At 41.5% G+C, this 14,323-nt stretch overlaps 2 protein-coding genes across 3 annotated transcripts; one reads left to right on the top strand and one right to left on the bottom strand.

Annotated features, from left to right (window-relative positions):
- Positions 1-449: 449 nt before the first annotated feature.
- rpn2 (ribophorin II) lies at positions 450-10,268 on the top strand (the record flags this gene model as incomplete). Of its 2 annotated transcripts, XM_084166874.1 has the most annotated exons (16): positions 450-536; positions 1,222-1,409; positions 1,613-1,708; positions 1,878-2,053; positions 2,292-2,367; positions 2,508-2,642; positions 2,857-3,033; positions 3,412-3,530; positions 3,678-3,783; positions 5,668-5,759; positions 5,920-6,034; positions 6,145-6,426; positions 6,807-6,902; positions 7,260-7,335; positions 7,448-7,577; positions 9,641-10,268. In XM_084166874.1, 16 exons carry the CDS (start codon positions 524-526, stop codon positions 9,654-9,656), a joined length of 1,893 nt encoding a protein of 630 aa, XP_084023000.1. In that variant the 3' UTR covers positions 9,657-10,268. The 2 variants fall into 2 exon arrangements, with proteins under 2 accessions (XP_084023000.1, XP_084022999.1); XM_084166873.1 differs by lacking the exon at positions 450-536 and having other exon boundaries at positions 1,206-1,409.
- Positions 10,269-10,595: 327 nt separating this feature from the next.
- LOC311133440 (VIP peptides-like) lies at positions 10,596-13,981 on the bottom strand (the record flags this gene model as incomplete). The annotated part of the gene is made up of 5 exons (XM_084166929.1): positions 10,596-10,656; positions 10,841-10,969; positions 11,112-11,216; positions 11,303-11,389; positions 13,902-13,981. The coding sequence occupies 5 exons, from the start codon at positions 13,979-13,981 to the stop codon at positions 10,596-10,598; spliced, it is 462 nt and encodes a 153-aa protein (XP_084023055.1).
- Positions 13,982-14,323: the final 342 nt, after the last annotated feature.

The following is a 14,323-nucleotide window of genomic DNA, read 5'->3' on the forward strand; positions in this document are numbered from 1 at the left end:
TTGTTTCTTGTTGAGGACCAATGAAAAACGGACACAATGCACTTTTTGTTTTGAGGGGCGGGCACAGGAGCCCGGTAACGTTTGAAAGGTACTGAAATAAAATGTGAACTTGTATTAAATGTACAATATTTGCGGATATTATACGATATTATTTTATATTTAAAACGCCAATTATTCTCACCCACATTTCAAATGGTCCAACAAACCTCTCTCTTCTGATTCCGAACAAGTTCATTCATTTGCAGGAGTTGGTTGTAACCAATTAAACGAATAGGAGTAACGACACTAGCTGTTAGATTTAACATGGAATAAAACAAAGCATCTGAGGATATGCGATTTAAACATTTTATTGTATTGTAGTGTAGTTGCACATAATACGTTATGTGAAAGGTGTTTGTCATAATAATACATACCAAATCTGAAAATGCAATTACCACCCCATGTCTTTGAAATGGTAGTGTCCAAGGCTTGGATCCCGGAAGCAAATCCGGCTGTTTGGTGACGCTGCATTAGACGACAAGATATGGCCCAACCTCGTAAGTATTTTAGGGTTTTGTTTGCCCTAAATACCATATAAGTAAACTTCGTATTAATGGTTGCTATCATAATTTAGTAATATAATATATCAGTGATTTTACATTGCCAGAGTTTTCGTAGTCTACAAATGGCGCGTGCAGGTATGTAATGGAGTTAGCTTCCATTGGTATTGGTGATGTCACTAACGTTAGCTAGCTAACATTTACATGTTACATTTTAGTCATTTAGCAGACGCTCTTATCCAGAGCGACTTACAGTTAGTGAGTGCATACATTATTTTTTGTAAAAAAAAATCATACTGGCCCCCCGTGGGAATCAAACCCACAACCCTGGCGTTGCAAACGCCATGCTCTACCAACTGAGCTACATCCCTGACAAGGTTGTATCTAGCTAGCAATGTATTTTACAGGTACATCATCATGAAGACGATTGGATTGTATACAAACTAGCGTTGTCTGTAATATGTCTAGTGAGTTTGAAATATCTCGCTTACGTTAGCTGATTAGCTAGCTTGTTAAATTAGTTAGCTAAGTTAGTTAGCTAGCTAATCAGGTGGTTCCTCTAGTTAAGGAATGGGATGTTCTGCATGATTGAGTCTACGAACTACTTCACTAGTCTACACGTATAAGATGGGGAATTAAATGGTTGCAATATTTCCTGTAACCATTATGTATGTGCCCACAGGTTTGTTCAGCTTGGTCCTCCTCACAGTGGCTCTCGGAGCCCAGGCTCTGACCCCATCCCATCACCTCTCCCTGTCAGACGTTGCGAGACTTCAAGCCCTCCTGAGCCAACCCTTCACAGACCTGGCATCAGCATACTACTCGATTGTTGGTCTGAGCAAGCTTGGAGCCTCAGTTGCTGATGAAAATGTAAGTATTGAAGGAAAGGGGCTTGACTGGAGTACCCAAAACATGTATCCTATGGCATGTTTAGTGTTTGCACCAGTGTTAAGTTTGCACCTTAGGCTATTCACTTCCACAATGACCACAATATTTTCCACTGCAGAAAAAAATCCTAGGGAGATACTAGTACAGTTTGTTGCCACATCAAATCCTTGTTTTTCCTTTTGCAGGATGCCTGTCATTTCCTGAAGGCCCAACTGGACCCCATGAGTGTCGACTCCCTCTTCTTCGCTGCTGAGGCCAGTCAGGCCATCTCAGACTGTGAGGTAGGTACTCATATAGGGTGCTTGATTCTATATTACCAAAACATGTAATTTGCTCCCACAGCAAGATGAACCAGCGAACAACATTTATGTTTGTGGTTTTGGATGCTCTGCCAGTGAATTCTTCACTAATAGATTGGTTCTGTTGTCTTCTTTATTTATCCTCTTTTAGATCCCGGTGTCCAATGAGACCCGTGACATCCTTCTGGCAGCAGTCAGCGAGGACTCTACAGTCACACAGATCTTCAGAGCTGTCAGCGCCCTCAGTTCCCTAGGGCTTCCTCTGGCTTCACAGGAAGTCGTCGGTGCCCTGGTCGCGCGTATTGCCAAGGAGGACAACGTCTTGGCGTGAGTAATACCTGCTGGCCTGGCAGGTGGAACAGACTTGCTGCTGGATCATTTCTTTGATCGTTTGGGAGATCTGCAATGTTTTCCTGGTAGAAATGGGTTTCTGAACTTCATTGTTTGAATCCTTTCAAACTAGGTCTACTTTTGAACAGAAGGTATTCCTATGGACATGGATCTAAAGCTATGACACCGTTTTGTCATTGTATAGTGACTGTTATTTTCTTGTCTCTCTGTACAGGATCACCACGGCACTCCAGACTGCCACCCGTCTCTCCCAGCAGGCTGAGCTCGGAGGAATCCTGGAGGAGATTGAGGTAAGTTTCACAAGTCCACCAGGTGGTGCTGTGCAACAGGTTTTGTCGGGTAAATTACTTTGCAAAGTTACTAATTCCTCACATGCAAACTGGTTTCTCAAGCAGAGGTGTTGCATTTTAACCTTTCTCTCCCTCTTAAGGATCTTGCAGCACGATTGGATGACTTGGGTGGAGTGTACCTCCAGTTCGAGGAGGGACTTGAGGCAACTGCCCTGTTTGTGACAGCAGCCTACACTCTCTCAGACCATGTGGACACAGAGCCTCCTCTGAAAGAGGTAAACTGCTCTCACCATTTATGTGGGTGGTAGATTGATGCAGGGGAGTTGCAGGCTGCATGAGTAGGGACAGGGATTTTTCCTGAACATGTCCTGGATTAGACCTCTCTATAATAATTGGTCATAGAAATCTAGAAAAACAACTCCCACCTACCTCTTTTTAAAAAAAAGATAACTACGCATGTGGAACTAATGTGAGCTGTTTTCCACACAGGACCAGGTGATCCAGTTGGTGAACTCTGTGTTCAGTAAGAAGTCCTGGCACTCCCTGTCTGAGGCGTTCAGCGTAGCATGTGCTGCTGCCGCCCTCTCCAACAACCGCTTTCAGGTGCCAGTCATCGTCAGCGCCCAGGGGCCTGCCACCGTCTCCCACAGCCAGCCAATCCTGCAGGTACGCTGCACTAAATGTTTTTATGCTCATGACTTGGTTGTCATCAATTTGAGACACATTTGAAGGTTTTCGCATGGATCTTGAAGTGGAAAAGAGTGAGTGCCCCTACTCTAGTCGAGGGTTTGCCAAACTCGGACCCGGGTGCATGTTTTTGTTTTTGCCCAAGCTCTAGACAGCTGATTCAAATAACCAACTCATCAAGCTTTAAATGTTTTAATCAGCTGTAATCGTCAAAAACCAAAACGTGCACCCTGGGGGGGGGCCCAGGACCGAGTTTGGGAAACCCTGCTCTAGTCAACCACTGAGCTATGGTGTTCTCTCACACATTATGCTTTTCTTTTCACTGACCATCTTTCTGCCTCCTTGTCTTTACCACAGCTTCTGGTGACTGACGTCCTCTCCAATCCTCTTGTCTCAGCCAGTGTGGTGGTGGAATCTGCTCAAGCTGTGGCCTCTAAGAGCGTCATACTCAACCAGGCACCTTTCTCCCTCAGAGAGTAAGTATGAAAGAAAGATTATAATTTGTCTGGGCAATAATGTTGCTAGTTGTGTTGATTTTTAATATGGATGATTTGTGTATGTCATTTGTTTGTCAGTGTTGCAGTGTTTGTAGTGTGTAATAATTATTTCTACCTGTTCTACAGTGGCATTTTTGAACTGAACTTCATGGCCAGCCAGCCAGCAAGTGGATATTACCAGTTCTCTGTGGCTGTCACCGGGGACACCCGATTGGTTGCCAATCAGGTTGAGGTGAGCTGGCCTTCTTTTCAAGAGAATGTATTAGGAACCATTTTGTACCCACTGACATGGAAGATAAACAGAATTTTCCATACTATTTGGAAGTTTATGCCAGTTTTCCAAAATGGTTCACTCATCACCAAGTATGGAAGGTACAGTGCATTCGGAAAGTATTCTGACCCCTCGACTTTCTACAAATTTTGTTACGTTACAGCCATATTCTAAAAATCTTATCCATCTACACACAATACCCCATAATGACAAAGCGAAAACAGGTTTTTAGAAATGTTGGCAAATAACAGAAAAAAACAGAAATACCTAATTTACGTAAGTATTCAGACCCTTGAGACTTGGTAAGGCATACACCTGTCTATAAGGTCCCACAGTTGACAGTGCATGTCAGAGGAAAAACCAAGCCATGAGGTCGAAATAATTCTCTGTAGAGCTCCGAGACAGGATTGTGTCGAGGCACAGATCTGGGAAAGTACCAAAACATTTCTGCAGCATTGAAGGTCCCCAAGAACACCGTGGCCTCCATTCTTAAATGCAAGACGTTTGGAACCACCAAGACTCTTCCTAGAGCTGGCCACCCGGCTAAACTGAGCAATCGGGGGAGAAGGGCCTTGGTCAGGGAGGTGACCAAGAACCCGATGGGCACTCTGACAGAGCTCCGGAGTACCTCTGTGGAGATGGAAGAACCTTCCAGAAGGACAACCATCTCTGCATCACTCCATCAATCAGGCCTTTATGGTAGAGTGGCCAGACGAAAGCCACTCCTCAGTAAAAGGCACATGACAGCCCGCTTGGAGTTAGCTAAAAGGCACCTAAAGGACTCTCGGACCATGAGAAACAAGATTCTCTGGTCTGATGAAACCAAGATTGAACACTTTGCCCTGAATGCCAAGCGTAATGTCTGGAGAAGTGTGGTGGCATCATCATGCTGTGGGGTTGAACAGAGAAAAGTACAGAGAGATCCTTGAAGAAAATCTGCTCCACAGCGCTCAGGACCTCACACTGGGGCGAAGGTTCACCTTCCAACAGGACAACGACCCTAAGCACACAGCCAAGACAACGCAGGAGTGGCTTCGGGACAAGTTTCTGAATGTCCTTGGGTGGCCCAGCCAGAGCCCGGACTAAAACCAGATCGAACATCTCTGGAGAGACCTGAAAATAGCTGTGCAGCGAGGCTCCCCATCCAACCTGACAGCTTGAGAGGGTCTGCAGAGAAGAATGGGAGAAACTCCCCAAATACAGGTGTGCCAAGCTTGTAGCATCATAGCGAAGAAGACTCGAGGCTGTAATCCCTGCCAAAGGTATTTCAACAAAGTACTGAGTAAAGGGTCTGAATACTTATGTAAATGTTATATTTCAGTGTTTTGTTTTTAATACCGTACAATTGCCAACATTTCTAAAACCTGTTTGCTTTGTCGTTATGGGGTATTGTGTGTAGATTGGTGAGAGGGGAAAAACTAATCCACTTTAGAATAAGGCTGTAATGTAACAAAATGTGGAAAAAGTGAAGTGGTCTGAATACTTTCCGAATGCACTGTATATTGTTTTGGATTTGTAATTCGGAGAAAATGGCGATAAATTAAATGTTATTTTAAGTTAAGTCAGTTCTCTTTGGCTGTTACCAAAAGGTTAGCAGTTCATTATGTTCAGCAAGGAGGATTCTTACTTAGTAGCCGCTTTCATTAGCTTGCAAACCTTTTTGTATTACTTGACCATGTGTCAAAGCTATTAACCTCTAGCATTTACTTTTACTTTCTCTGACCCCAATTCCCCATAAATGTGACAGTAATCACCCAGGAATTTGCATGTGAATTTCATCATTTGAATTCCATTTAATTTATAATTTTCCTTCATCTCTCTCTCCTTCTTCCCACCTGCCTTCAGCTAAAAGTGAAGGTGTCCACTGAGGTGGCCATCACAAATATGGACCTGTCTGTAGTGGATAAGGACCAGAGCATCGGCACCAAGACATCCAGGTTAGAGAGCCCAACCTCGTATATGAAGCCCTTTTAATACTGCCCTTGTGAGACCCATAACTAAGACCCATAGTTTTTCCTGCAGGTTATATGGTCAGGGAAAACTCATGGCCCTACCCATTAGCTACACAAAATAATGTATGTCTTTTTTCATTTCCAGGGTGGACTATCCCTTCAAGGCAAAGGGTTCCTTTACTGCAGACAGCCACCAGAACTTTGCCATGACTTTCCAGTTAGTGGATGTCAACACTGGAGTAGAGCTCACCCCCCACCAGGTATTTAGCTGTTCCTATGTGTCTACATTTTTATATTCATACACTCATTCTGTCAACATAGCATTGTGCTATTATATCTCTGAGTGTTGTTATTTTGTCTTTCTCTCCAGACCTTTGTGAGGTTGCACAATCCGAAAACTGGCCAGGAGGTTGTGTTTGTTGCTGAGCCTGACAGTAAGAACCTTTACAAGTTTGAGCTGGACACAGCAGAGCGGAAGTCTGAGTTTGACTCGATGTCTGGAACATATGCCCTCCACCTCATCGTGGGAGATGCCACCTTGGAGAACCCCATTCTGTGGAACGTGGCTGATGTTGTCCTGAAGTTCCTTGATGAGGAGGCCCCAGCAGCCATTCAGTCTAAGACCCTTTACATGCCCAAACCAGATATCCAGGTAAACAACAAGTTTTGAATATAAATCTAACACGTTAATGTGTTTATCTACTCTTCTGGTTGCTAGTCATAGCTTGAAATGACATGATGGAAATTAGCTATATAGCTAAGCTACCTTTGGTGCAATATCCGTGTTGTCCGTGGTCGTTGACAAATAAATAGATGAATAGCTGGGTTCTATTCACTAGGAACCAAACGTAACTAATCAAAACTGTGAGGGACCTACCTGAATTTGTCCAATTGAAACTCTTGTTTTCGTTGCAAAATGTTTTCAGTTTGCTACGGTTTGGACTAATGATTACACCAATGTCCATGTTGTGCGTGGTCGCTGAAACAAATAGATGAATAGCTGGACTTGACTGATGTTCTTGTCGTGTGTAGCACTTGTTCCGGGAGCCTGAGAAGAAGCCACCCACAGTGGTGTCCAACGCCTTCACAGCCCTCGTCCTCTCACCATTCCTGCTGCTGCTTATTCTGGTGAGACACTTTACTTCTCAAAGTTTGAAGGTCAAAGATCACCTTTTTAGAACATTTTCAAATCTGCCTCTTCAGTGTGACTGTTTTTCTGTTTAACCAGGCCCTTTAGAATAAAACCTTGATAATTCCTGAATGAACCTTGGTTTTTGATTAAAAACACTTGTTTTGATTTGAAATGACAATAGCGATGCTGTATGTAATTTGTGTTTTCTATGACATTTACAGTTTTGGGTGATGACATTGTCCATACTGCGAAAGGCTTGCATCAGTGCATTGTAAATTAATCCATTTTCAGACCTTTTGTACTGCCGTGGTCCATGAACAATATTCTCTTCTTCTCTCCCCCTCTCTGTTAAGTGGTTCAAACTCGGGGCCAACATCTCAAACTTCAGCTTCTCCCCCAGCTCTGTCCTCTTCCATGTGGGCCACGCATGTGAGTACGGAGTTCTGAGTCATGGATTACAATGGAAATACTGGCATTGTCACTTCACCGATATCTATTTTTCCTAGTTTATCACTTTTACTCTGTTATTGTGATGTTTCAGGCATGCTGGGACTGATGTATGTCTACTGGACTCACCTCAACATGTTCCAGACCCTCAAGTACCTGGCCATCATCGGCAGTCTCACCTTCCTGGCTGGAAACCGCATGCTAGCCCAGAAAGCAGTCAAGAGGTATGGCTTCTGTTAGCATTCGCAACACAGACTGACTGTCAGAGATTTTCTGCCTAGAGAGCTCTTGACCACAGGGAGAAGGTTTGACCTCTTTCATATGAGAAGGACTCTGGGGCTTTGGGACCTCTTGGTGCTTCTCAGAGATTGTGGCTGCCGGACGTTCACTCAGGGCCCTTGAGATCGTGTGTAAGGGCCTACTGTGACGCGCGGCCCCCTCAGTGTGTGTCTCCAAGGGGCCCCTCACCTTGCCAGGCTAGCAGAAGAGTGGAGCCTCTGCTGTAGAGCGTATGTCCACTGGGACCATGAGAGGGCCTGGCCAGATTGAACTGTGTGGGTGGTGAACTGTGTGGGTGATTTCCCCTCAAGCCTTCCACATGTAGAGCTCTCCAAAGGCCATAGAGAGACAGCGGTAATAAGTATGTCACTGGCTGAAGACGTCAAGCTCTAATTGCCCAGTGTTACTGTGGAATTACTGCACCTTGCTCCTGTCCTTTCTGACCCGGTCCTTTTAACCATATGCTAGTCTCATGATCCTTTTGGTTGATGTGGAGTCAGTGGATTTAATTTCACAATTGATGAAACTTGACTAGGTTCTGCTTGCCTGACTTTCTGTCTTTAGCCACTGTCTCCTATAGTGCCACCTGTCTCCTTAACTCTCCTGTCTGCTCCTTGCTACATTTCTCTCTTTCAGGATTGCCGCAGAACAAAGTAGTAGGTTGGCAAAGTATAGGAGCCTGCGGTAAAGGCCTGTTTTCTAATAACAAAGGGCCAGTCTTCCAGGCTAAAGTAAGGGCATCCCTATGGACTGCATCCCCATTGCCCTGTATAATGCATGGCTGTGTGGTGCAGTGCTCACTCACTCGGTCTAGCGTTTTGGCCAGCATCTTGCTCATCCCACCACAAAATCATCTTTGCTCACCTTTTCCATCCTGTCCATGTCACCATTTTATTAATCTTAATATTGCCTGCCATTGTACATGGTTATTCTAAAGATGCAACGTGTGTGGTGTTTCCTCATTGGCTAAGCTCTGCATTGTCCTATCATCCTCATTGTTCTGTTGCGGAGAAATCCTTTACACTTCCTCTTTATGCTGCAAAGAAATGCATGAAGAAGTTTCACACATCAGATGTGTTTTAATGTATCCAGGACTTGTCATGCAGGCTTTAAATTACAGTGATCTTATTTCAGATTAATTTGTGCCCAATAGAAATGAATAGTAAATAATGTATTGTCATTGTGGAGTCACTTTTTTAATGTAAATAAGAATAGACTGTGTTTAATATGGACGCTACCATGATTACGGATAATCCTGAATGAATCGTGAATAATTATGAGTGAGAAAGTTAGAGGCATAAATATCATACCCCCCCCCCAAAATGATAATCTCCTGTGTTAATGTAATGGTGAGAAGTTAGCATGTCTTTGGGGGTATGATATTTGTGCGTGTAACTTTCTCACTCATCATTATTCACAATTCATTCAGGACTATCCATAATCATGGTATCATCCACAACATGAACGTAGAAGTGTTTAGAAACATTCTATTCTGATTCACAATAAAAGTGACAGCAAAATGACATAATACACTATTTCTATTGGGCACAAAATAATCTGAAACACAACCAAAACAAACAGAATGCATCCAACAAGTTTGTAGAGTCACAAGATTGATGTAATCATTGCGTTCTAGAAATATGGGACCAAATACTAAACATTTGACTACTTTTTAATACGCATAAGTGAATTTGTCCCAGTACTTTTGGTTCCCTGAAATGGGGTGGAGGGGAGAGAGACTATGTACAAAAAGTGCTGTAATTTCTAGCGGGTCACCAGATTTTATAGATGAAAATACCCTCAAATTAAAGCTGACAGTCTGCACTTTAACCTCCTAGTCATAGTATCATTTCAAATCCAAAGTGCTGGAGTACAGAGCCAAAACAACAACAAATGTCACTGTCCCAATACTTTTGGAGCTCACTGTGGATGATTGTTTAAAGGTCTTTGTCTGATAATTTAACATGTACAACAAACATACTAATGTCTGTATTTTCTTCTCTGGCAGAATTGCAAGTAAATGATGACAGAAGATTGAAGAAGACTAAAGATGCTTAGTTTAAGGATTCATTTAAAGACACATCATCAACCATCAGACTGTCATCAAAGGCATGTTATTCCATGAATCCAATAGAAATGTTGAAATGCAGTTTGACTGATTTTTTTCACTTGAAAGTAAATGTTAAAGTCAAATGTCTCCAGTAGAGTGATTGGACAGATGCTTACTGACACAGATACTCCTAAGGGGTGTAACGCTAACCATCCTTGCACTTCATTTTTCTGTGACTTTGTTTTGCAAATGACATTTTCTTTCACAATTGGCTTGGGGATATCATTTTGTGGTTTCATAATGAAATGTGGATGGATTTTCTTTTTGTACATTCCTGTTTCTCAAGGCCCATCTTACCACTGCATCATAAAAATTTGCGTCAAGAAGTTAGCCTTCGATTTTATAAGGCCTTTTGATATAAGTTGATTGAGGTGGCTTCACTGACATGTTCATCATCAGTCTGTAATATTTGCTTGTCTCCTCACTGAATTACAATAAAGACCCCCCACCACCCCCCCAGAACAAAATTGTGGATGGGCAATCCTGGAAAATCTGATGTTTTTGTAATTAAAGAAATGGGGATTCATTTGAGTGTACTGCTTTTTGTTATCGGTGCAATACACACTGTAATTCTATCATTCTAAAGCCCTTGAAATAATAGTGCCTATACTAAGCATTTGTTTCAGTTGGATGAAGGAAGCTAAATGAATGCACTGGACTCATATCAAATCTCTTTGCTTTATTGTGAAAACTGCGGTTACATATTATTTAGTATAATTCTGTTTGCCAGTGTATGAACTGAGCGACGTGTTGATTTTCTTGACTCAAAGCTTTGATAGGAAAATAGCATTTTTTCCCTCTGAAAACAAAAACAGTATCTTATGACATACTTTCAGGTCATTAAAGAGTGTGTTTAGAGTCGGAGACACTTCTTGTCTTCACTTTGTCCTCGCTTACATTCACTACATAGAAGTCTGTAAGAGAACATTAAGTAGGAATGTCAGTTAAATCACAACTAAGCATTTCCACATGACACACTTCACAAATTACAATTTGGCAATGTACGTGTATGCCCTGAATGCTTACAAATAACTTGTTTTAACTTGTCTGCAGTAAGATCATGAGATTTCCAAACCGTGCACTGGGTGGGTACTGTACCTTGGCTTCTTGACATTGTTTTGCTGTCCCCTGTAACTCTGTTTTCTCTGAACAGATGTCAGATCCTGTTTGTAGGTGCCCTCGTAAATGTCTGACTGGCATTTCACATTATAGCTCCGGCCTTCTACTCTGGGTTTGAAAAGATTGAAAACAGAAAGAATATAACAAGTACAGTATACACATTTGCAGTGCTTCTATACTTTATCACTTAATATATACTTAAATATAGTATATCATTAACTGACAGAGTGCCTAAACATCCAATACTCACTGTAGCCTTTTTCCCATGATGCTCTGTAGGAACTTCCTGGCTGAGATTTGACCTAGAACTTTCCTGTAGCTGTTGGTGAAGATAGCATCAGCATGTCTTCCTGATCTGAGATGTATAGAATTTGAAAGTTCAGTTAACCTTATTGCCTTGATACAATTATTTAGTACTGAAGCTTTTGTGGTGGCACTGACCGTAGTTCGGGTTTTTGTCTCAGGGGAGTGCTGTTCTCTTCCTCTATAGAGGAGGTCATCAGGATGGATGTGTCCCTCTGACCAAACCTAGAAGAAAAACATCACAGAAACATGGTATGATGTTTATTATGATGTCCACCCACTGGGCAAAAACTGAATCAAACTTGTTTCCACATTTCAACCCCCCAAAAACCTATGTGATGACGTTGAATGAACTTATTGGAAGTCATTTCGTCAAAAGGAAATTTTCCAAACTTTTAACCTACATCCAATTAAATGGTGACATTTTTGGTGATTTAATGTTGAATTCATGTTAGTTGACAACTCAACCAAATGTAAATCAAAACTAGACGTTGAACTGACGTCTGTGCCCAGTGTGCAGAGTCAGACACTTTTTGTGCGACTTCACTTGTTCAGCATGACAATTTCATGAGTATAACATCTAAAGACCTGCATCACTATACCGAGAGCGTTTCCGTTTCTAAAAGGACAAATTTGGGTTTTCTCAAAACGAAGTCTAATCGCAAAAAAAAAAGTGTCTTGACACCTCTATTTTATTTGTATTTATCCCGGTAAACCAGTTGAGAACAAGTTCTCATTTACAACTGCGACCTGGCCAAGATAAAGCAAAGCAGTGCGATAAAAACAACAACACAGAGTTACATATGGGGTAAAACAAAACATAAAGTCAAAAAAATACAACAGAAAATATATATACAGTGTGGCAATAAATAGGCCATAGTGCAAAATAATTACAATTAGTATTAACACTGGAATGGTAGATGTGCAAGATATGATGTGCAAATAGAGATACTGGGGTGCAAATGAGCAAAATAAATAACAATATGGGGATGAGGTAGTTGGGTGGGCTAATTGCAGATGGGCTGTGTACAGGTGCAGTGATCGGTAAGGTGCTCTGACAACTTATGCTTAAAGTTAGTGAGGGAGATAAGAGTCTCCAGTTTCAGAGATTTTTGCAGTTCGTTCCAGTCATTGGCAGCAGAGAACTGGAAGGAATGGCGGCCAAAGGAGGTGTTGGCTTTGGGGATGACCAGTGAGATATACCTGCTGGAGCGCATACTACGGGTGGGTGTTGCTATGGTGACCATTGAGCTAAGATAAGGCGGGGATTTGCCTAGCAGTGATTTATAGATGGCCTGGAGCCAGTGGGTTTGGCGACGAATATGTAGTGAGGACCAGCCAACAAGAGCGTACAGGTCACAGTGGTGGGTAGTATATGGGGCTTTGGTGACAAAATGGATGGCACTGTGATAGACTACATCCAATTTGCTGAGTAGAGTGTTGGAGGCTATTTTGTAAATGACATCGCCGAAGTCAAGGATCGGTAGGATAGTCAGTTCTATAACAATGATAAAGTAAATTATAAAGATTTTTAAAAAATTGACAGTTTGTTTTGCATGCTATCTAAAACAACTATATTTCAAATGCCATTATCTCAATTGTAGTTAGGTCAAGTGACCATTATCAGTAGATGTGTTTTTCCGCATATGCATAACAATGGTCTCATACTTTGCCCCCGAATGCTGTGATTAATGTGCTGTGCAAACGTTACACATTTTAGTGACTAATCCAGACATCTTGACCCTTGTTAACATAACAAGAAGACAGGGCACACTTTGACAGGTAGAGTGACCCCTGATAGATTTAGTGCATCATGTTCAGACAGACTGCTGGCTGCAGTTATTCTCTGTTTCTTTCTGCCCTCTCTTGGCAGTCCAGTCTTTGTCTGTTACTAACCACACCTCGTGTTCATCCCATTGTTACACCGCCCATCACTGGGATGAAGCATACATAGATTTTTCAGCAGCACAGTGTGAAAATTGAATTCTTGAAAAGGGAGCTAGCGGAGAGGATTGTGTATAACTGGCCCCTGGTCAAGGAGACTGGGGGCAGAGTAGGGGGGATAACTGCAGTTCAGGTGTGGATCATTCCACTCAACAAGCTCTGTGTCATTAGCCTGTTTAACAAGAGGGTTAGTAACATATTTTACTGGGGAGGTTTAGTTGCTGTTCCCCAGAGATTGGTATTAGAACACTTACACATTTGAGTGTTGTAAATGTCACTCAAAAGGCAATGCACACCACTACTGACATAGCTACTAGGGGTTCATGAAAAGCTAATTGATTCAAAATGTAATTTAATTAGATGACATCATCAGATGACAGATGACAGCATTGTTTTTGATGCTCTAGCAGTAATCAATTAGAATCATAAATCACTCTTTCGTATTAAATTTCATTATGGTTAGTGAGCTTTAACAGTTGCACTCATATTCATATTTAATTGTTTAACATAAATAGTATCAGAATGCTTTTTTAGATAGCAAACTTAAAACATTTATTATCAGAAACATTTTCTAAATAATAATTCAATAAGACAATTTCTAAGATTTTAGTTTTTTTAAGTCACATTGGGAAAGTAAAATAAGCAATATTTTGTCATATGTCATATAATGCCTGTTAGATACAGTATTTGTCAAATTAACATGTTTATATTTTTGCCAAACATTTTAACGCTATTAAAATGACATTAAATGTTTAAACAAAATTGTTCTCATGCAGATTGATTGGATTCTTACCTAATAGATGGGTAGAGTGGGGCGCCTGATACAGACATCACCAGACAGCAGAACACCAGCAGTGCAGCTCTATCCATCATCATGGCTAGTTCTGGAAAACAATGGACAGCAAGAAGAAATGGCAGTGTTAAAATTACATTAGAAAAAACGCTGAAGCCAGTTTTCCTCACTTGGCCCCTGATCTGATATCACTGCAGTAGACATTGAGTTCTCTAGGAGAGGTAGACTTGAAGACTTGCTAAATTGTTCTGATGATTACTTTGACCAAGATAAAGTATGGATTATTCAGTGTTGCAATATGTAACCAAATATATGTAAATATTTGCTATTATGTGAAATTAGTCTTTATCCACTAAATGGGTAACTTTACTCAGGTAATATTTTTTGATTGACATTCCAACCAATATATAATTAAAGCACAA

Source organism: Coregonus lavaretus (assembly GCF_964263955.1).
Source record: "Coregonus lavaretus genome assembly, chromosome: 8".
NCBI lineage: Eukaryota > Metazoa > Chordata > Actinopteri > Salmoniformes > Salmonidae > Coregonus > Coregonus lavaretus.